The 24,630-nt window shown below is 38.1% G+C and overlaps 1 protein-coding gene across 2 annotated transcripts in view; it reads left to right on the top strand.

Moving 5' to 3' along the window:
- Positions 1-12,407: 12,407 nt before the first annotated feature.
- The window catches only part of LOC132098884 (protein kinase C-binding protein NELL2-like), a 45,485-nt gene continuing 33,262 nt past the window's right edge, over positions 12,408-24,630 (top strand). The window contains exons 1-5 of one of the 2 annotated variants that reach the window (XM_059505152.1): positions 12,408-12,734; positions 13,503-13,631; positions 21,194-21,344; positions 24,182-24,355; positions 24,457-24,553. In XM_059505152.1, coding sequence (XP_059361135.1) covers positions 12,683-12,734; positions 13,503-13,631; positions 21,194-21,344; positions 24,182-24,355; positions 24,457-24,553 — 603 coding nt within the window. In that variant the 5' untranslated portion in view covers positions 12,408-12,682. The remainder of the gene's footprint in view (positions 12,735-13,502; positions 13,632-21,193; positions 21,345-24,181; positions 24,356-24,456; positions 24,554-24,630) is intronic. The other variant, XM_059505151.1, reaches the window with a different exon arrangement.

Below are 24,630 nucleotides of genomic sequence, written 5' to 3'. Positions count from 1 at the left end.
TTTTTAATTAATTCAGCCCTGTTAGTGTTCAGTAATGCACTGGAATAATAAAAAACCTGGAAAGATTCATACATAAAAATAAATATATATAGTAAATAAAAAATATGCATTTTTTCTTGCATTGTAACATTAAATGGTGGTTAGAAATAAATAAATTATTTATATTTATATACATAAAATGTTATGTTATTATCCTATAATTTTTGCATTTGTACCATTAAGTTCTTAGAAAAAGTTAAATCATTTATATTATATTATATTATATTATATTATATTATATTATATTATATTATATTATATTATATTATATTATATTATATTATATATTATATTATATTATATTATATTATATTATATTATATTATATTATATTATATTATATTATATTATATTATATTATATTATATTATATTATATTATATTATATTATTTGAATTATATATTACATTATATTAAATATTGAGGAGGATTGTTTTCAAATGTTTGGAGAAGATAATATTTTTAAAATATTAAAATATTTGTATGAGGTATGAAATAGGAAGAGAGTGAAAAGTGATATTTTTGAATGTGTTTTCTTTTTTGAGAGTCACAGTGAACACTTAAGTTGAACACAGTGTACACTGTTTCTGTTTTTTTAAGACTCAGTTCACTCAGGGTGAACACACTGATCTGACAAAAGCCAACAATCATTGCAGTTTGACGGGGCAAATAGGATCTTTAAATTCAACATGTCTTGCTGCATGTGCTCTGTAAGAGACACTTGATCCTCAGACATTTGTGTTCGTGTGGTTGGATGTTTAGACCACTGTGACGACCATCATAAGCCACCCAACCCTCAAGGCACGATATGTGTGTCTATGACAAGTTGAATTTAAACAGTATGGAAATATGACGTCAGACAGCTGGATAGGCTGTGGGACTATTATTAGAAACAAAATCTTACAAACTGTCATAAAACAGTGAAGTGTTCTCTCAAATGTTCAGGGATGAAAATAGTATACGGACATAATGCCACTTCATATGATGATATGTGTGAAGCAAGCTGACAGAAGGGATAGGGATCAGGTGAATGGATATAACTCTGTAGATGAACCTTATCTACAACTAAATATAGTTTTCCTTTGTTGCTGAATGTGGCAGGGGGGGCATGGTTTAGGGAAGTCTGCAGCGGGAGAAGGAATCAGGAGAACGGTAAGTGAGTGGTTTGGGCAAAAACTATCATCACCTGTTTCTTGTTTCAGTAATTGTCGCAGAGAGAGTATAAAACGCCAGGAGAGACAGAAGCAGGTGAGAGAGAGATGGACTGCTGACCCAAGCCGGAAACGGAAACCGGAAGGAGTAAACCGAAAGTGTTACACGACCGTGTCAGAATAAAAGTCACCGTTTGGGTGTTTGTAAACTTTTAGTTATTTTCGTTATTAATAAACCTGTCAGCAGTCCAGCCGACCCCTTTGTCCTCTTCCTTCCCTCCCACGAACTTTGCTACACTGGTGCCGAAACCCGGGAGGAAGAAGGACCGTCGCCGCCACCATGCAAAGTCCGGCCGCCATGCCGCTTGCGGATATCATCGCCTCCCTCGCGGTCCTTCACCGCGAACAACACCAGGCCCTGCTGGACCTGAGGACTTATCAGGAGAGGCGTTTCCAGGCCATTGTCCAGGCCCAGCAGGAGGACCGCGAGAGGTTCCGGAGCTGGATCGATCGGGAGGTTCGCGCCGAGGCTGCCGGGCCGCCCGCCACGCCAATGCATCTACCGCTGCATAAGATGGGGCCCCAGGACGATCCGGAGGCCTTCCTGGAGCTTTTTGAGAAGTCGGCGGAGGCGTGCGGGTGGCCCCGGGAGCAGTGGCTGGTGCGCCTCATTCCCCTGCTCTCCGGAGAGGCCCAGGTGGCCGCCCAACAACTTCTGGTGGTGAACCTCCTGGCCTCCTGGTGTAACCAAACTAGAGTTGTGACGTTCGCGAACGAACCGATTCTTTTGAACGGCTCATAAACATGAACGATGGGAGCCGAGTCGCGGCTGGAGGGGAGCCGTTCTTTCTGTCGTTCTTTTTTCCTATGCGTTTCACACAGATGCACACAAATGAGCTCCTCCGCGAGACAGAACAGTTATAGGGGGAGGGGCGCACCCAGCGCAGGCCAACCCTTTATAGCGTGATGATATTAGTTTTTAGTTGTGCACGCATCCTTCACGTGACTACTCCAGTGGAAAAAAACCCTGCATGCCTCTGTCATTGGTTAGGAGCGTTGAAAAAAATCTGTTTTGCACAGACATTCATTGCAGCCCACTTTGTTATTGTTCATTGACTTGAAGTGGCTGATGTCCTATTTGCAAAGTTTACAGTAGTAGTAGTATGTAGACATTTCCATTTTATTTATTCTAATTTTATCTACTTTAAATATTTTTTGTTTTCTATCAAAATGTTCTTGTGTGATAACAATGTTCTTGTGTGGAAGTGTTTGTAGTAAAAGCTGTTTTGCACAGAAATTCATTGCAGCTGGCTTTGTTTTTGATGTTTATTCGCGAGTAGGTATTGTATGAATAACATAAGTCAACGTAGCTTTACACACACACACTTTGTACTAAAGGTAAATCCAAAATAGTGATGTCACTGTCTAAGCAGAGGGATTTGTGCAACCCTATGGAATATAGTCCACACATGACAAATGAGGTAATAATCAATATTTCAGAATAATTCAAACTCAGATATTGGTGTGTGATATCTAAGTTTTAATTATTTGACTACAAATCTCACCTCATCATTCTTCCCAGTGATTATTTCCAGGATAAACTGAGATGCCTCCAAGCTGGCTTCTTAAAACTGACTAAATATTTAAAAGAGCCAAAAGAGCCGTTCTTTTGAACGGCTCTTTGAAAGGAACGGATCGCGAAGATCCGGATCCCCTCAAAGAGCCATAAATCCCATCACTAAACCAAACCTCAATCCATCAAAGCCTGATTCAACCGGGGGCATTGGATACAAACCGCATGGTTAAGGTGCAGTGCGTACACGGGGATGTGGTGGAGTATCCGGTTGTCCCAATTATGATTCAATTCCGGGGACAAAAGCATAGTGTGGAGGTGGCGGTTAGTCCCCACCTCCGGCATCCGATAATTTTGTGAACGAATTGGCCCGCGTTTACGGTTTTATTGGGGTCGTTATGTGCGGATGCCTCTTTGGGAAATAAGGCGCGGAAGGAGACCGCGTGGGTACAGGTGGGGGAAACTGAGCCAGGACCGCGGGGTTCTGCTTCAGGGGAACCGAACGAAATCGGCAGACTGATTCTCTCGGAGCGTGATGACTTTCCTCTGGAGCAGTCTCAGGATGAGACACTAAAACATGCGTTTCAACAGGTCCGTGCCATCTATGGCCAGTCTCTCCAACCTGCCCTCCCGCTCTCCTATCCGTATTTTGCCATTTTAAAAGACTGGTTGTATCGAGTGACCCAAGATGCTTGGACAAAAGTGAATATAACCCAATTGTTAATTCCAAAGGGCCGCAGGGAAATGCTTTTCCATGCGGCTCATTCTAATCCTATGGCGGGCCATTTGGGACAGGCAGCAACACTGAATCGCCTCATGACCCATTTCTTTTGGCCGGGCATTCATGACAACGTGCGCAGGTGGTGCGCGTCTTGTCCGGAATGTCAGTTGGTGAACCCACCGGCCACCCCAAAAGCACCTTTGCGCCCTCTTCCCTTAATGCAGGTCCCCTTCGAGAGAATTGGTATGGACCTCATCGGGCCATTAGAGTGATTGGCACGAGGACATCGCTTTGCATTAGTCATAGTTGATTATGCAACACGATATCCTGAAGCGGTGGCCCTCCGCAACATTTCCACTAAAAGTGTTGCGGATGCCCTGTTTCATCTTATCTCCCGGGTGGGGATTCCAAAAGAAATGCTCACCGATCAGGGCACGGCGTTTATGTCACGTATGCTACGCGAACTGTACGGATTGTTGGGCATTAAATCAATTCGAACTAGCGTCTATCACCTACAAACTGGCGGCCTGGTCGAACGGTTTAATCGCACACTTAAATCCATGATCCGTAAGTTCGTTCAGGAAGACGGCAAAAATTGGGATAGGTGGCTAGAGCCCTTGTTATTTGCTGTGCGAGAGGTCCCACAAGCCTCCAAGGGGTTTTCCCCCTTTGAGCTTCTCTATGGACGCCAGTCCCGAGGGGTGCTCGACGTACTCAGAGAAACTTGGGAGGAGGGACCATCTCAGGGCAAAAATGAAATTCAGTATGTGCTGGACTTGAGAACAAAACTACACACGTTGGGGCGGCTATCAAGGGAGAATTTGTTACAAGCCCAGGACCGCCAGAGCCAGCTGTATAACAGGGGGTCTAGGTTACGCAAATTTGCACCGGGAGAGAAAGTACTTGTATTACTCCCAACGTCGAGCTCTAAGTTAATGGCTAAGTGGCAGGGACCATTTGAGGTCGCACGACAAGTCTGAGATCTCGATTATGAGGTAATACGGTCTGATAGGAATGGGTCTCGTCAGATCTATCACCTCAACCTCCTTAAAAAATGGAATGAGGCGGAGTCAGTGATGTTGGCGATGGTGATTGGGGGGAGGATGATCTCGGACCAGAGGCGAAAATCAAACCACAATCCCTCGCCCTGGCTCCCGGTGGAGATCACCTCTCGCAGTCCCAACTCACTGACTTAACGAAATTACGGGCGGAGTTTGCTGACATCTTCTCGCTCCTACCGGGCCGTAATAACCTGATTCAGCACCATATCGAGACCGAACCGGGCGTGGTAGTTCGCAGCCGGCCGTATCGCTTACCTGAGCACAAGAAAAAAGTAGTTCAGGCTGAATTAGGCGCTATGCTTGACATGGGGGTAATAAACGAATCCCATAGTAACTGGGCGAGCCCGATAGTTTTAGTTCCGAAAACGGACGGCTCAGTCCGGTTCTGTGTGGATTATCGCAAGGTGAATGCTGTGTCGAAATTTGAAGCGTATCCAATGCCGCGGGTTGACGAGTTGCTTGATCGGCTAGGCTCGGCTAGGCTCGGCTCGTTTTTATTCGACATTGGATTTAACCAAGGGCTATTGGCAGATCCCCTTGTCTCCTTTATCCAAAGAAAAGACAGCTTTCACAACGCCGTTTGGATTACACCAATTTGTTACCCTTCCATTTGGCTTGTTCGGGGCACCAGCTACCTTCCAGCGCCTCATGGATAGGATTCTGCGGCCCCATGCTGCGTATGTGGCTGCCTATCTAGATGATATCATTATATTTAGTAATGATTGGCAGCGGCATATGCAGCATCTGAGGGCTGTCCTGAGGTCGCTTAGGGGGGCGGGGCTCACGGCCAACCCGAAGAAGTGTGCGATTGGGCGTGTGGAAGTAAGGTATCTGGGCTTCCACTTGGGGCATGGACAGGTGCGTCCCCAAATTGATAAGACCGCCGCTATTGCGACCTGCCCACGTCCCAAGACCAATAAGGAGGTAAGGCAGTTCTTGGGGCTAGCGGGATATTATAGATGGTTAATTCCTAATTATTCTGACCTCACCAGCCCTTTGACTGATATTACTGAAAAGGAGGTGCCAGATACGGTCCAGTGGACGGAGCCGTGTCAGCAGGCTTTTACTCAGGTTAAGGCTGCTCTATGTGGCGGGCCGTTATTACACTCTCCTGATTTTTCTCTCCCTTTTCTGTTGCAGACAGACGCGTCGGACAGGGGGCTGGGGGCAGTCCTGTCCCAGGAGATAGAGGGGGAGGAACGGCCGGTGCTGTACGTTAGCCGGAAGCTCTCGAAGAGAGAGGCTAAGTACAGCACCATTGAGAAAGAGTGCCTTGCCATCAGATGGGCCGTCCTCACCCTCCGCTATTATCTCCTGGGACGGGAGTTCACCCTCTGTTCGGACCACGCTCCGCTGCAGTGGCTCCACCGCATGAAGGATACCAACACGCGGATCACTCGTTGGTATCTAGCTCTTCAGCCTTTTAAGTTCAAGGTGATCCACAGGCCGGGTGTTCAGATGGCGGTGGCCGACTTCCTCTCCAGAAATGGGAGGGGGGGGGGCTACAGGCCGGATGGCTCCCCGGCCTGAGGCGGGCGGTGGGGGTATGTGGCAGGGGGGGCGTAGTTTAGCGAAGTCTGCAACGGGAGAAGGAATCAGGAGACAAACGGTAAGTGAGTGGTTTGGGCAAAAACTATCATCACCTGTTTCTTGTTTCAGTAATTGGCACAGAGAGAGTATAAAACGCCAGGAGAGACAGAAGCAGGCAAGATGAGAGACGGACTGCTGACCCAAGCCGGAAACGGAAACCAGAAGGAGTAAACCGAAAGTGTTACACGACCGTGTCAGAATAAAAGTCACCGTTTGGGTGTTTTGTATTAATAAACCTGTCAGCAGTCCAGCCGACCCCTTTGTCCTCTTCCTTCCCTCCCACGAACTTTGCTACACTGAAGTATTACTCTTCCATTCAAAAGTTTGGGATTGGTAAGAATTATAATTTTTTTTTTTAGATTTATTTTTGGCTTTATTATGATAAGACAGCATAGAGCTGACATGTAATGAAGTGGGATCAGGAAAGTTCCTTTCAAAAGTATCAATTATTATATTAATTTAAACAATTATCATCAATTAGTTATATAATTTTAGTAACATACAAATATATCTTAGTGTCTTAATTGTTTAGGTTTTTATAATGCATTAGCTTTTGTTTTCTGCAAAAAAAATAAGGGTCAATTTTCGCTTTTGTCTAAGTCAGGGGCGTCAAATTTCATTCCTGGAAGGCCAGAGCCCTGTAAAGTTTAGATTCAACCCTAATTAAACACACCTGATCCAACTAATCAAGTCCTTATTTGAAAACTACATGGTATGTGTGTTGGAGCAGGGTTGGAACAAAACTCTGCGGGGCTCCAGCCCTCCAGGAATTAAGTTTGACACCACTGTTCTAAACAAAAATAGCAGAAGGGCTTATTGAAAAATGCTAATTCTTTCTATCCCAGCAGGTGGCGCCTTCGGAATGGCAGAAATGTAGCAGTTTCCCTGCTAATGGCAGTACAGTATGCAGAATTGATTCTTATTGAAGCCACTGTATTAAAGTTCTTCAGTCAAGAGCAGTGAGTAATTTAAACAAAGTATCTTTGTTTTGTTATTTTCTTAACAATAAAGAGAGTTCACAAAAAAAGAACTGATAGAATGTGTGCTGTAGTACGATACTACTACTATTTATTCAAAAGCAGATCGTGGAGACATTTTAATCGTTCATGATCAAATCTATTTTGGTCTATTTAAGTTATGCAACATTTGTTTAATGCAAAACAACATTCCACATATTGTCTGCTTAGTTTTTGTCTGTCTCTCTCAGTCTCTTTTCATCTTTAGTTAATGATCAGTCCTGTAAGTATGAATGTTTTAACATTTGATTATGTAAAAGCAAAATATGGTAATTTGTAAATACCACCATAACATAACAGAAGAGAAAAGAAAACATTTGGTCACTTATTTTTGACTTATATACAGACAAGTCCCTTTTAGTTTGGCCTGAGTATTTAGTTTAGTTTAGCTTATCCCACGACTCTACATATAGTAGGACAAATGGTTTGGAGGTTAAATGGATGTTATTTAATATAAACAGGAAAGCAGAGAGAAAAAAGGTTTGGTTGTATATCAAACAGTTTGATAAATAAAATGGGACGCAGAAAGCTAAGAGGATCCAGCACCATGGACAGCAACTTCAAGGCAGGACATTTGAACCCTTCTTTTGAAAACGTGCCAGGTGGGTTAAGAGTTTAAATCATGAATCGTGTCCATGTGATGACTTTTACTCTGTAAAAGTCTAAATGGGAACTTCAGTCGTAAAGAAAGAACTTTAAGAAAAAGCTATTTTGAATCATACTGTACACTGAGTGGCTAAATGCCAGAGTGACATTTTCACCCATTAACAAACAAAAAGTTGGGCAAATGCACTCTCAAGAGCACTTTAGACAATATAGTACATAAATGTACAAAAATAGCATCAGTATGTTTTTAAACCTTTTAAAAATGAAAGCATTCCAAAAACTACTTGGAAAGATTTCTTAGAAATGTCCAGCTACACAATGTTGTTTCCTGACCTTTTGAACACTTCACATGTACTGAAGGCCAGGCTCATGTCAAATGTATTAAATAAAATTGGACATCACTATTTATTTTATAGTAAAATACTGTTACATTAACAGTCTGTGGAAGTGAAAGAACAAGACCTCTTATAATTGAAACAGTTTTTTAAAAGTGAAAAACTGTAAATTGACATTCTCAGAATTGCCCGTATGATAGCTCATGCTTATTTTATTATATATATATATATATATGATATGATTTTTTTATTTTTTATTTTAATAACTGTTTCTTTGTTTGTTTTTCTTATTAGTTATGCACATTAAGGTTTGATGTCATCTTAGTTTTAGTATAATGTTTGTTACTATGATGGAGTTTGATATTTTTTGCATTTGTTTATTTTTTACAGTGTACATTATGATGCATACATTCAGATTATTAATATATATATATATATTTTTTTTTTTTACTTATTTAGAATATATATATATATATTCCAGTCATCAACAATATTGTAACATGAAAATAATGGACATTTCAAAATGTTAATTTTGGAATCTGTAAATCCGTAGTTAAAATACTTTTTAATCTTCAGTTTTTATGAAATGTTTTGTTTGAAAGATTATAATTCTTTCAAATTAATGCCACTCCCTTTGATAATTTATCTAATGTGATGACATTTTACTAAATTTCTAATTCATATTTAATAGTGTCTAAATGCTTTTAGAAATGGTGTGTATTGCTCAGCTGATTAGCATAGCCTTTGTCTGACATTTTCATCACCCAGAAGGGTTGTGGGTGGACAGTCCAGCATGGCACTCTGTGCACAGTTCAGATTTATTTGGCAACATTGCTTTTTAGAGGTTCTGCATGAAGACTCCACTGGTGGGCCACATGCACTTAGCTGCATTTGTGTTTTGGTTCAGATGGGTTGTTATGTTAACTGGCAGGCTGCATATGCATACATGGCATGACACGGGTTGGCAGAGGTCTTCACGTTTGGCTGCATGTTCATGTAGTGTGCAGCACTTAAACCCGTATGCTATTGAATCACGCTTATGTTTTGGCAGCAAGGAGACTTACCTTTGACCGCTTGCACTGGCTCACATGGCTCATCATGATGGCGTACGGTGGACTGATGTAAGCAAATTTTTTATTTTGGGCAATGAGTAGTCATTACTGAGGTTATGTACAGTACATGTGAATCATTTTGGACTTTAATTACCTGATGCTTTTTTTATTTTATTTTTTATTTGTAACTTATTTAGCAAGATGGAAAATTATGCAAACTACAGTATATGCTTTGCTACTGAATTTTGCAAAAAATCAGAGTCATTTTTGAAGACATTTTACAGATGTTTCACACGTGTTTTTTTCTCTTTTTTTTTCTTTTCTCCAGCAGTGTTACACCTTGTACTTGCACTTGTTTTTGTCTGTTTTTTTTTTTTGGTCAGTTGCACAGCACAGCTGGTCCTGAGAATACTGAGTGCACCTTAACAAATAAATTTGTATATTTCTACATTATACGTATATGCAGTAAACAAATATGTTATATTAATCTGTCTATTAAATATCTAAAATGTAATTGCTTTTAATTAGAATTTTCATGCACATTCATTTTTAAGAATGAAACGTATATATTAATACAGTTTTATATTTTATATGTTGTGTGCATATACAATAAACAAATATACTGTATACTTATATAATATTAAATATATAAAAATAATACACTATAATAAAAAACACTATAATGTTTATGAAAATGACCTTTAGTGTTATAGAGTGTATTTAAATACATTTATATTTTCAAAATGTATATTTGCACACACACACACACACACACACACACACACACACATATATAGTCATACAAATATACGTTTAGACATCTGAGAAACTGTGTCTGTTTGTTCCACTAGATGTCAGCATTGTATATCTATACTGTATATTGTTGCTCAGCCAACTTTGCTTCCTTTTTACTTGTTGCTTATCTACATATTGTTTATTATTACTGTAATATGTTTAATTATTATGGTTGTAATTATGTGGGTATTACTTGCATTCAAAACGTTTTATAATTTATTGCAATGTATGATAATGTCAAGTCTTAAATAGTGTACAGTTCAACTACTTTTTATATGTTCTTATGCTGTACTCTTTATGAATGCTTTTAAAACAGGCTGCATTGTAACAGTCACAATTATATATATATATTAGGAATGTGCACTATAAGCTTTAGAAGATGAGAAATACTCCTTCCTGTGATATCATGAAAAAACTCCACCCTAATAATTGTTCTTCTGCATTAGATAAGTGTTTTCATGGTGCACTTGCTGAGGTTCAGAGAGTATCATTCTTTAAGGGTAACTGACAGTTTCTATGCACTCGAAGCCTCTTCTGTCACCAAGACAAATTCCTACTCAGAATAGAAACAAACCTAAATGGGCTTAAGCTGGAAGAATTAATGTTACTGGAAAAAACGTCTGCTCATAACTTTGAGAGAACCTCAGAAATGTCCCTGTTAGCTGCGTATCAGAAAAAATACATATTGAATGACCAACTAACATTACCGCCACCATCCAAAGGGTACTTGAAGAGGTCAAAAGGCTCAAATAAAATATAATATCCTTAACCATGGGGGATATTAAAGAGGAGTATACTAAAAAACTCTCCCTGTCTCACTCAATCAAATACAGTGTGGTTTTTATTATCCTCTCTAGTGAAGAGAATGATTGCAGCACTCATACTGCAGTCCCCAACTGCTACTTTTATTGGAGGCCACAAAAATTGTCATGTAGACAGGCTGTTGTCTGAAACACTTGTTGTTATGTAGTGCCCAAACTGATAAGGACAGCTACCCCCCTGTGGATTGCTTTTAAGCTGTCTTTTGTCTCACTGCTGCCTTGAGCTGTCATTGTGGAAAGTGAAAGGTGCGTGCAAAGACATCCAGCAGTTTCTCTCTCACTTTCTTTCTGTTTTCACCACAGGTTTCTGGTTTATATACAATTAGATTAATATCATGTATATTGCATACAGTGGTCTAATAAATAATAAGTGATGGTGGGATCTTGTAATCAGATTTATAGGTTTACCATCCAAATGATTTATTTATAATGCATGAGCTTTCACTGCACATGCACACACGAAATGCCATGTGTTTTTTTTGTTTTTTTTTTTAATGCAAAACATTGAAACCACATTCTCATGGACACAAAACAGATGCAAAAAGCATTTTTTGGAAAGCCAGCCATTTTAAAACAGTGCTCTGATAAATGTATCAGTAGTGCAAGTCTGACGCGCATCATAAAATGCCTGTTTGATTGGTCCTGCAATTATTAATTATGCCTCACATGACCTTCTTCTTTGACCCTTCTCCATATGCAAATACACTGCAGATGCCATGGCAACGTCTCTTAGTTATTTCAGTGAAACAACGCTGGATATCCAAGCAACAAAATCTCTTCCATGCTTTTAGTAGATGAATATTTAATCAGTTCCTCTCCACTGATTTACATAGTTATTTTAGGTCATTTGCATGTTGGGGATCATCATCATCAGTGTCACATTTTGATTTTTTAATAAATGAGCCAACAGTAATTATACATTTCATAAAATGATCACAATAATTTTAAGAACCCTCAATATCTTATAACTTTAATACCTGTTTTAACATAAGAGCTGGTGCGGCCATTTGTATCTTGAATGTCCGAGGCTTCCGCTGTCATTCGCCTCCAACTATTTTAGCTGAACAGAAACAGTTATGCTGCTTGATTTTGCAAACTGGTATTTGTTATTGTATTATTCTTGATTTATCACTGTAACACACTGGTTCTTAGCGCATATTACTGCACTAGTTATTTACCTTTATTGGAATGTTAATCGGAAGTCTCGCACGGTGGTGTACAATTCCATACATTTCAGGTGAAATTCCATTCAATTCATACATTTCAGGTGAAATTTGTTTATATTAAAAATAAAAATAGATTTTATGGATTTTTAGCAAAATGTAAACCGTTAAACAATTGAAAGAATAATAATAAAATTCACGAAACAACCACAAATTTGAAACAAGCTCTTTTCCCCCATGTAGGAAAATTCATTCATGACAGGTTTTTAACTATTTGAGCTTGTAAAAATGTTGACTTTTAATAAAAGCTATTATTGTGATATTGTATGCGTAATATGTGTATATGCAAACTTAAAATGTTATATGAATTTTTATAGGCTGAACGATGTGCATGACCAGCAGGTGGCAGGATTTATGAGCTGCAGGTGCGTGTGTTCAATCTCTCTCTCTCTCTCTCTCTCTCTCTCTCTCTCTCTCTCTCTCTCTCTCTCTCTGGTCGTGAGGGAGGACAGAGGCACCTGCATCTTTCCACTGACAGCTCATTCACAAAAGGACATTGCCTCTCCAGAAGCTGAATTTTCGCCTCATGGAGTTTTCATTCTTGCTTTATTTCGACGTGTTTATTTGCTAAAGTTCTGGCGAAGTGTAATGAGGGTTTGAGGATGCGTTTATTGGAGATGCATCACTGAAGCCCATCTCGCTCAGTATCCAGCAGAACATCAGCATGATGGAATAGGCGTTTCTCTCCCCTCCTTCACAATGGGATTATTCAAACTTTATTTTGCGTTTTGCAATCTCGGACTTTTTTGTGGTAAGCTTGGTATTTGTCCGATGTTTTATCGCTAGTTAATTTAGGCAACAGGATGGGTGCTGCTATGAGATAGTTATTTTTGCTTAGTGGATGGTCACACTTAATACTTAGTGTTTGAAAAACCGAAATGTTGAGACATATGTACAAATATTTAAGCATTCTGTATAAATGTGTTCTAACTTATTTAAAATTTGTATAGCATATAATAAACATTTAAAATAATAATAATGCAACTGTGAAATATCTGTAAACTGTAAATTAGCTTACCATATATAAAAAAGTTATGCATGTAATACTGTAAAATACTGTATTTTTATTGTAATTTATTTATTTTATTTTTTTTGGGGGGGGGGGTATTATTTAATTGATTCAAGGCTACATATTTTAATATATATAAAATTATTAAATGTGTATTAAATTTAGATCTGTGATTTTTTGTGAGTAGAACTGAGCATACTGTATGTTTATTATGCTCAGTATTGATTAACTTGAATATATATATATATATATATATATATATATATATATATATATAAAATAGAAGACCTCATTATATATTTATATATATACATGTATATATATATATATGTATATATATATATATATATATATATATATAATGAGGTCTTCTATTTTACAAGATGTATTATTATGGTTGTCATCCGTTTTATTTTCTATACACAATATTATCACTTAACACTATTATTATATTTAATTGCTTTTATTCAATTCTGTTTGTAAGTGATTCCTTATGTTTATGTTCCTTAGTTTCAGGTTTTGGGCTTGATCCAGCATTACATGTGGATATCTTCGAGGAGTTTGATAATGTGAAGTCAAGTGCTGGAGTTTCCCAGGTCCAGGGGTTCCACAATGAGACCAGAGCATATCTGTTTGAAGGTGCGTATAAATGGCATTTAACAAGTCAATCGAATTGCTTTTGTTTTAGTACCAGAGTGTAACTGACATCACAGCAGCTTTTCAGAAAAAAAATGCATTCACAGTGAGCTTCATCAATTTAGAGGAATTGGAATCTATTGTCAACATCTGGTGAGAGGAAACAGCCAAGCAGACAGCTGGTTTAGAACGGCATAATTCCAGATCCCACTTAATCTCTCGTGAAAAATGGATCAACCCCACAGTGAAGCATCAATCCCAGGAGTAAACAGGCTCCTGTGTTGAGCAGCAAGTTCTTGCCCATCAAAAAATTGTCATCCCATTCAGGAGATGTGGTTAATGAGAACGGCGAGTAGAGAAGGGAATAACATCTGGCTCCACTGCTCACTCTGAATGCCAGGATGATGCTGTTTATGGCTCTAGAGTTACAGTATGATAATTAGAACCAGTTACCAAAGAAGTCGGTTTCTAGGGCTCTTAAAATTAAGTTTTTCATGTCATTAACTGCTGCCCTTTCCAGTCTTGCGTACTCTTTTCTTCTCTTTTCTACTGTGCTATGATGAATAGAAAAGTTACCAACCAAAGTATTCAGCTAGGTTTTGAAAATATGTGAATGTTCTATTTGTTTATTCTCTATTAAATCGTTATTCTATTCCATTCTATTTCTTATCTACTGTATTTTATTTATTTATTGTCTATTCCTTGCTTAATTCTGTTCTGTCCTTGTCTTCTCTTGCATTCTCATATTATAGTCTTTGTTTATTCAGTTACATTTCGGATCTAATGTATTCTGTTCTTTTCTGTTTTATTAAATGTCTGGTCTCCTGTATTCTTTTCCATTTAGTTTTATTCTATTCTTTGTCTGTTCTATTATACATAATCCTATCTGTATTCTGTCTCCTTTATTTTATTCATATCTGCTGTATTTAATTATTTTTATGCACTATTTGTGTAGTTTAATTTATTTGGTTCAGTGTTTGCTCTTCTATTCTATTCTATTCTATTCTATTCTATTCTATTCTATTCTTTTTTGCACTATTCTGCTATTTCTGTCCTTTGTTCTTTTCTATTCTATTCCACTCTGTTTATTTGGAGGGCTGTTTTAGCAGACCTTCCTATAGCATCGGTGTCCCTCTGGTGATTTATAGCTGGTTGTTTATTCAGATTGATATCCCGCTTTGAGCAGTTGTGGGTTAAGTGTCTTGCTCAAGGGCAAAATGGTGATGGTCATTCTCTGCTTTCTGGCTCAACCACTCTTAAACACCGTAGGACAAACCACCAACCTTTTAGTTACTTAAGCGCTATTCTGTCACCACTCCTGTGACCTACGATGATGACAGATTTTTATGCATGCAGTAATGTTCTAGGTTTGCAATTAGCCAGCATCTGTGTCATCACTTCTGTTCCGCACTGCAGTATGAATGGTGCATGAGACGTTGCTGCTCAGGGGAATGTATTCATATTGTATACATTGTGCATGTGCAACTGTACACCCATAAATATACACACAAACATTGCATTGGACAGACTTAGGATGCATGCATATTTGGTAGAAAAAAAGTCTGACATTCTGGGATAAGCAGAAGCATTTGATATGAGTGGAGGCAATAGTCTTGTTCTAATTTGGGAAGGTGGCACCTCAACAGTATTGATTGGCACTCCAGTAAATGCCAGTGGGATTGTGGAATTGGGATCTCACAGACAGGCTTTAAGACAAGGTCATAAATGTGCAGAATGCAGATGAGAGACCTATCAATGTCCATTAATGACATCCATGCTGTGCTGTTTATACAGGAGAAGAAAGAAGAAAATAGAAGAGGGGAGGAGGAGATATTAAAGATAATTCAAGGATAAACACATTATAGTGCCCCTGTAGCCAGACATTGTGGTATTGAGTAAGTGCAAGTGGGTGGTATGAAAAAATATTGTATCATGGTATGAGTAATTTTCTATCACAGTTATATATTTCTCACAGTACCCTCACAGACAAAAGCTGTACCCCAAAAGGCACTGATTTGTACTTGTAAAGTACAACCCGAATTCCGGAAAAGTTGGGACATTTCTTAACTTTTAATAAAATGAAAACTAAAAGACTTTCAAATCACATGAGCCAATATTTTATTCACAATAGAACATAGATAACATAGCAAATGTTTAAACTGAGAAAGTTTACAATTTTATGCACAAAATGAGCTCATTTCAATTTTGATTTCTGCTACAGGTCTCAAAATAGTTGGGACGGGGCATGTTTACCATGGTGTAGCATCTCCTTTTCTTTTCAAAACAGTTTGAAGACGTCTGGGCATTGAGGCTATGAGTTGCTGGAGTTTTGCTGTTGGAATTTGGTCCCATTCTTGCCTTATATAGATTTCCAGCTGCTGAAGAGTTCGTGGTCGTCTTTGATGTATTTTTCGTTTAATCATGCGCCAAATGTTCTCTATAGGTGAAAGATCTGGACTGCAGGCAGGCCAGGTTAGCACCCGGACTCTTCTACAATGAAGCCATGCTGTTGTCATAGCTGCAGTATGTGGTTTTGCATTGTCCTGCTGAAATAAACAAGGCCTTCCCTGAAATAGACGTTGTTTGGAGGGAAGCATATGTTGCTCTAAAACCTTTATATACCTTTCAGCATTCACAGAGCCTTCCAAAACATGCAAGCTGCCCATACCGTATGCACTTATGCACCCCCATACCATCAGAGATGCTGGCTTTTGAACTGAATGCTGATAACATGCCTTATAGGTCTCCCTCCTCTTTAGCCCGGAGGACACGGCGTCCGTGATTTCCAACAAGAATGTCAAATTTGGACTCGTCTGACCATAAAACACTATTCCACTTTGAAATAGTCCATTTTAAATGAGCCTTGGCCCACAGGACACGACGGCGCTTCTGGACCATGTTCACATATGGCTTCCTTTTTGCATGATAGAGCTTTAGTTGGCATCTGCTGATGGCACGGCGGATTGTGTTTACCGGCAGTGGTTTCTGAAAGTATTCCTGGGCCCATTTAGTAATGTCATTGACACAATCATGCCGATGAGTGATGCAGTGTCGTCTGAGAGCCCGAAGACCACGGGCATCCAATAAAGGTCTCCGGCCTTGTCCCTTACGCACAGAGATTTCTCCAGTTTCTCTGAATCTTTTGATGATGTTATGCACTGTAGATGATGAGATTTGCAAAGCCTTTGCAATTTGACGTTGAGGAACATTGTTTTTAAAGTTTTCCACAATTTTTTTACGCAGTCTTTCACAGATTGGAGAGCCTCTGCCCATCTTTACTTCTGAGAGACTCTGCTTCTCTAAGACAAAGCTTTTATAGCTAATCATGTTACAGACCTGATATCAATTAACTTAATTAATCACTAGATGTTCTCCCAGCTGAATATTTTCAAAACTGCTTGCTTTTTTAGCCATTTGTTGCCCCCGTGCCAACTTTTTTGAGACCTGTAGCAGGCATTAAATTTTAAATGAGCTAATTAAGTGGATAAAAGTGTAAAATTTCTCAGTTTAAACATTTGCTATGTTCTATTGTGAATAAAATATTGGCTCATGTGATTTGAAATTCCTTAAGTTTTCATTTTATTAAAATTTAAAAAACGTCCCGACTTTTCCGGAATTCGGGTTGTAATAAAATGGTACTAATATGTACAATTAACTGGTAAATTAGGTACAAAAATGTTAATTTTCACCTTTTGTACTTTAAGGGAACAATTTCAAAGAAAGCTTTGCCCCTTTTAACCGAGAGTGTAGTTATATTTGTTGGAAAATCAACAAAAAATAGTATATGTATTACATAAAAAATAAAATCTTGGAGAATGGATTTAAAGGTAAAGACCCAAAATGAAAAATCTGTCGCTATTTACTCATCATTATTAACCCATATGTCTTTTATGGAATGCAAAACATGAATTTTGAAATTTTCTTTATACTATATTCAATATGATGAAAGTGAATGAGAAATTATGCTGTCAAGCTCCAAAATGTCAAATTACGATCTAAAAATAATAATACAATTGTTTCATATATCTTGTAGAAGTCAGTTGATACCAAAGATAGAAAAATGACAATAACTGAGTAGATTCTTTTTAATGAATCTGTTGATTCAGTTCACAAATCCTGAATGATTCATTCATGAATTAAACTAACCAGCTGACTGAATCAGTTACTGGATGGGAAGATTATCAGTGAATAATGACTTAAATGTTGGTCATATGAGACATTTGGACCACTATTAATATATTAATGTGATTTTACATTAAAAATGTCACCTTTTATGTTTGGAATGACATGAGACTGAGTTCATAATGACAGAACTTACATTTTTGGATAAACTATCCTTTTAAATACCTTATTAAGCTTACTTTGTTATTTCTATTTCTATACTATTTCACAAAAATGATCTTATGGACACAAACACAAACTGATCCTATAGTTGAATCTGTACCCTTGAACTGTTGTATCTTCATGTTAAACATCAGAATGCCTAAAATACATCTGCAAGTCTGAGTGTAGCTGTGTTTTATTAAATAACTTGTCCTGACTGAATGAATTAATGAGTCAATGGATGGAACAATGTGGAAGCAAACAATAAAAGAAAGAAGTTTGGCTCAATTGTACCTTTTCTGTCAGACCTGTGCTTGCTGGATCTTTTAAGTGCCAGGTTCAGATTTCTGCTCATTCATGCGCTATTTGAGCATGCAGCAGCCAAGAGGGACATCTGCTAAGTGCACTGATGCGGTCTGGACCAGAAAAATACTATATTTCACTTGTATCACTCATCCTGCATTCCCCAGCTGAGATTCCATGTCTCGACTTTGTGTCTGCAGCAGGTCGATGAGATATTTCGCAGGGACTTGAAAACATCATCCAAAAATGAAAATTCGGACTTCTTTTACTCATCCTCATGTTATTTCAAACCTAACTTTCTTATGTAGAACGCAAATTGAGATGTTTAGCAAATTAAAATGGCACAAGTGTGAGCAAATTAATTTTCATTTTTGTGCAAACTATTCCCTTAATACATGCATCTGTGGCATTTCTACAAATCAAACCACTGCTTTGAGTCACAGAATAATAGACCTCTGTCTTCTGATTAATGCAATGTTAACTTGAGGAGAGACGCTTGCTCGTTTTGTCATTATAACAGGCCTTGAATAATTCATTAGTTGTAAATTATTTATTTATTGAATTGACAAAAAAAAAACTTAAGATACGTTGGACACACTTTTAAGTGCTTGCATCATAAGTAGCCTGACTTGTGATCAATTTAAGTGCTTTTTACATGTAATAGCTCATATCATTGGTGGCACGGATACTCAGCATCATTAGGAAAACTCACCAGCAATCTTCTTAAAGGTTTTTAATTTCAATTCTGCCAGAATGGTGTCACCCGAGTTACATAATTTGCATCACAGTGTGTTTCTTGCTCCCAGGAGCCCATTTCTCATTTATTATTATTGAAGTTATTGGTTCTCTTGAGGCGTAGCAGGGCTGTGGTCGTTGATCATTCAGAGAGATTGATTACAGATTCAGATTAATTTCTTGCTCAGTGGTGACTGTGTACTCATGGCCTGGAAATTAGATAGTATAATGTTCCTAAAATGAGATTAATAAACTAGAATCTTTAATGTTTATTTAAAAACTAACTGATATTTATATTTGTTAGTAAATGTATTTGATATATATTTATTAAATGTTTTAATTTATTATTTATATTTAAATATTTAGCTCACTAAGTTGATTAAAATTAAATATTTTGTTGCATTTGTACAAATTTGTACAGATTTGTAACTTTTTATTTATTTATAATATTTAGCTACTTTATATTTAAAGTTTTGTACAGTTTTTATATTAATATTTTGCTAACTGTCTGCATAGATTTGCAACATTTATTTGTGTAATGTTTTGCTGACTAGTCTATCTGTACAGATTTGTAGCCATTTAGTTAGCTATTTATTTATAGCTAACTCTTTTCTGTACAGATTTGTAATTATTATTATTATAATTTATTTTTTTTATTATTTTTAAATATATTTCTTTAGAGAGTCATTACTGGTAATCTGCATAATTTCCTTGCAGAAAGCCATCAACAATTTCCAGCTGCTCTCTGACCCTTAAATGCTGCAATCAAACGACTAGCCTTTGATTTACAGCACATTAATACAACCCTCAATGATGAGTGGGATAGAAGAATAGTGCATCTGAGACGAAGTGTCGAACCAAGGGCAATCAATTCAGAGAGGTTTCCAAAATAAAGGTGTTTTCCTAGCACTTCCCCAGGGGACTTTAATTTGATTCTTGTGAACTGTCCTGGAACCCATTAGATCAGCTGCGGTGTCCTCTGTGGATTGTCGAGGTTACCAGGTTAGCTTCAGCTCACTGTCGTACAGTGTATTTGATTAATGAAGGTGCTGAAACTCCGCCTCATTCCTGGTGTACAATAGGCTCATGGCTGTGGCTTACAGCTCCCCTGAGCTTTACTTGACAGTAGCTACAGAACATTAGGGTTCCCCGGTTGGCCTTTATGTGTGTTCGAGTGTGTGTGTTACATGGTTTTTTTTTTTTTTTTGCCCTGTGAGAGGATCAGACCCAGACATTTCTTATGTTTTGACAGGACTGATTTAAACATTCATCCCTGAGGAGACAGTCAACTTCCTGTCTCCTTCTCATCCAACTCATCAGCTTTCCCAGTGTGTTTTCTCCTTCCTTTCTTTCTGCTTTTTCTATTTCCATTCTATTGCCACTCTCAAAGTGTTAGAACATGACATGCATGTCAATCTACCATCATCTTTTCCTTAAAATTGTCCTTTGTATGGTCCAAGGATAGCTTTATTACCTTGAGAAAGTTATCTTCTAGAATTCCCATTCATCTCAATGGTTGTTGCTCAGCGACCACCAACTTTGGCCTTTAGTTCTGGAACTGGTAAATATACAGTATATATTATTTTCGTTGTCCTAAACCGTAGCAACTATCCTGGTCTGTGATGTCACAAGGCAGCAATAAATATGTGTAATTATATAAAATATATGTAATTTATATCTTGTTTTAGCACAAAATGACATTAATGGCAATAAATGCTTTTTGAGTGCAGATGGCAAAGTTGTTTTTACCTGCTGGCACTAACTGGACTATACTAACCAACCAAACTTTAACCCCTGTGTATTTATCATGCTCATTTATTCTGCTTAGTTCAGTGTTCACACTGGCTCCAGAGTGGATATTTAAACATAGATATCACCAGTTGGCCTCATTGGCGTAAAACAGTCATCTTAGTTCCATAGCTACATCATGGTCAGGAAACTGAAGACTGTTTCTGCCTCTAAGCCACTTTGCTTGATACAAGTAGCCTAAATGTTTAACAAATTTAATTACATGCTGATGGTTGTGTTGAATACATAGCTTGGCCACACAGAGTTGAATGGATCAAAAACATCTGTGTGACCTGTTATGGGATCTATAATATATAAAGCATGTAATATATTCTTTAATATAACGCATGTAAATTGATTCAAGTTGAATGAGAAATTAATTTCTCCTTCACTGATTTTGTCACTCTCTCCATCAGGCACATTAAGGAATGCACGAGTTTCCCTCAAGGCAGCAGAGAGAATTCTTCAAAAGCTGAGAGGAAGAACTGAGTTCACTCTTCTACTGACCCTCAAACAGGAGAAGTTCAGCTCCGGAGTGCTGCTGTCCATCCACTATGGAGATCAGAGGTGTCTTATCTATGTCTGTCTGTCTGTCCGTCCATCCATCCATCCATCCCTCCATCTTTCAATCAGTCTGCCTGTCTGTCTCTCCAGCCATTCCATCTCTCTCTCTCTCTCTCTCTCTCTCTCTCTCTCTCTCTCTCTCCCTTCTCTATCTATCTATCTATCTATCTATCTATCTATCTATCTATCTATCTATCTATCTATCTATCTATCTATCTATCTATCTATCTGTCTGTCTGTCTGTCTGTCTGTCTGTCTGTCTGTCTGTCTGTCTGTCTGTCTGTCTGTCCATCTATTGCTTCTGTTGGTCAATCAGTCTGTCTGTCTGTCCACCATCCATCCATCCATCCGTCCACCCCTCTTTCCATCCCTCCTTCCTTCCATCCATCCATCCATCCATCCATCCATCCGTCAACCCATCTTTCCATCCCTCCCTCCTTCCATCCATCCCTCTTTCCCTCCCTCTTTCCTTCCATCCATCCGTCCATACCTCCATCATCCCTGCATCCCTCCATCCATCCCTCCCTCCCTCCCTCCCTCCCTCCCTCCCACCCTCCCTCCATTGATCCATCCCTCTGCTTGTCTATCTATTTGGCTGTTTGTGCTTTCATTCTTCCGGTAGGCTTTTGCTCCTGTAAAACCTTTGCTCTATTTTTTCTGTTTTGATTTATTGTTCCTCAGAGGAACACATAATCTGTTTTCATGATGGGATGTCTGTAACACTTCTGATTGGGGTGTTTACTGACATTTCTTAAACACACACATTATTGATTTTACCACATCTATAAGGTCAGCACTCAGAGTCCAGGCCAAGAGATTCATGGATCACTGCTCCTCTTCACATTCATTCAAAACCAGAGGTGGAAAGAGTACAAAAATATTCTACTCAAGTAAAAGTACCATTACATTAATGAAATTTTACTTAAGTACAAGTAAAAGTACCAGTCTAAAAATCTACTCAAGTAAAAGTAAAAAGTAGCTCATTTAAACTTTACTCAGAGTAAAAATTACTTAGTTACATTTTAACAGTGGCAGGGAGTCAAAAATGGGACAGGCCAAGGGTGTCAAACTCAGTTCCTGGAGGGCCACAGTCCTGCACAGTTTAGATTTAACCCTAATTAAACACACCTGATCCAGCTAATCTAATCATTTAGGTTTATTTGAAAACTACATGATATGTGTGCTGGAGCAGGGTTAGAACTAAACTTTGCAGGGCTACGGCCCTCCAGGAACTGAGTTTGACACCCCTGGGATAGGTCTATTAATCTCAAACTAGTTGTTTTTAATTAAAGGAATCAGTTATTTAGAATAATAAAACATTTGGGCTGTTACCAGGCAAATCAGTATCAACAAACTCATCTTTTAATGCAGAGGAAATGCAGAAGATTCATTGGAAGTGCCATTTAAATGTATTACACTGTTTAGTGCAGGACAAGAATGCATTTAACCTGCAGTTACAAATGCATGAATAATGTTTTGATATACAAGACATAAAATGTTGAATACTCATTTGAAATGATAAGAAATTAATTATTTAAAAAAATCAAAAGATACTTTAAATGTGAAATTAAAATGGCCAGTATGTGTCAGCAAGTCACTGTTAATAAGTGAGTCATTGCGACTGAACCGAATCATTTAAACGGTTGATTCATTCAGGAACGAAACACTGTCACGTTGCTCAGAGACGCAAAACTGTGCTTTGGTGGCTGTGTTTGGAATTATTTTCTGTCGTAGAAATAGAGCTAAAAAAGGCAATATGGTGTCTAAAACGCAAGTCTCTTAATTAACTTGTTTACTGAACTGTTATATATATGTATGTATATATTCATGATGATTTTTGGAGGAAAAGATGGCATTCTTTGTGTGATTTTGATTTAATATATGAAATTATATAAATATGTAAATTTTGTGCCCCTATATCTTCAATTTTGTGATCATTCTAAATGCATTTTAGGAGACTGAATCACACAGTGAAAGAACGCACTATAAATGCGCGTGCACATCATTAAAACAAAAATAGCACACTCCTTACCACTGTCTTTTTGGCTAATTTGTGCAAAACCTCTTGCTAAAATGTCAAAGCTTCATTTTAACCACCAATGCAACGATGCAATTATTTAGCTTACCTCTACATTCTTGCGAAGGGTTGATGTCTTGTCGAGATTTTATAAGCTGCTAGTTTGGTCTTCCTAAGCAAGTACAGCTTACACTGCATAATAGAGCATACATATGGCCAGGGGTTCACTTCATTTCCTTCGAGTTAAACTTCAGAAAATGACGGGGTTTCGTTTTCAGCGGTGTCTGCACCACTAACGCCTGTTTTGTCCGTCTGCATCTTTCTTGTAATTTTAGCGCCAGTTTGCCCTCCTGTCCATTATTTACTGCCGTAGTTTCCAGGGAGCGTTTTATTTTTTTTATTTTTATTTTTATTTTTTTTTTACTCAGTAATTAATGTGTTTTAAAATGTAGCGAAGTACAATACTTCAAACAAAATATACTTAAGTAAAAGTAAAATTACAGATTTAAAAAAAATACTTTAAAAAGTATTAGTACACAAAAAAGCTACTCAATTACAGTAACGCGAGTAAATGTAATTCGTTACTTTCCACCTCTGTTCAAAACTATACATTCCCTTGAGCAGCATTATTCCCTGCTGCTTTGCCACATTCCAGAATTTAATAATGACTTCTTGGCAGCTTAACATGCTGAAGTCTTGTGCATGGGAACATTAGAGCTAACAGAAAAAATTTTGGCAGCAGTTATTTCCTGGAGTTCTTAGATTTCAAGCTTGATTATGACTTTTCACAATGGTAAATCTGTTTTCTTGGCTTCCTCCTCAGGTTTCTGGAGGTAGAGAGCAGCGGTCTGCGTAATGAGATCCGTCTCTTCTTCCAAACTTCAGACCAGCGGCAGCAGAGAGAGGTCTTCCCCTATGGTCTAGCAGATGGACACTGGCACAAAGTCTCCCTGGCATTCAGCGCCACCCAAGTGGTGCTCCATATTGACTGCAACAGGTGAATGGCTTGAGAACCACCAGAGATAGATTTGAATGCCTTGTAGTAGTCCTTATCAATGGCCACTCATGTGTTACTTTTTATTTTGGCTTGCTTTTCAGAATTTATGAAAGGATTGTGGAGATGCCATCTATGGACTTTCCCAGAGGAACAAACATCTGGCTTGGTCAAAGAAATGACGCCCATGGGTTTTTCAGGGTACAACATAATCTTGTACATTGAAAACAGACCATAGAATATGTAATACTGTTCATTTATCTTGTCTTCATCTCTAA

This window comes from Carassius carassius, chromosome 22 (genome assembly GCF_963082965.1).
Source record: "Carassius carassius chromosome 22, fCarCar2.1, whole genome shotgun sequence".
Lineage (NCBI taxonomy): Eukaryota > Metazoa > Chordata > Actinopteri > Cypriniformes > Cyprinidae > Carassius > Carassius carassius.
Note: the sequence above shows the minus strand (reverse complement) of the source record. Positions and strands in the feature narration are given on the sequence as shown.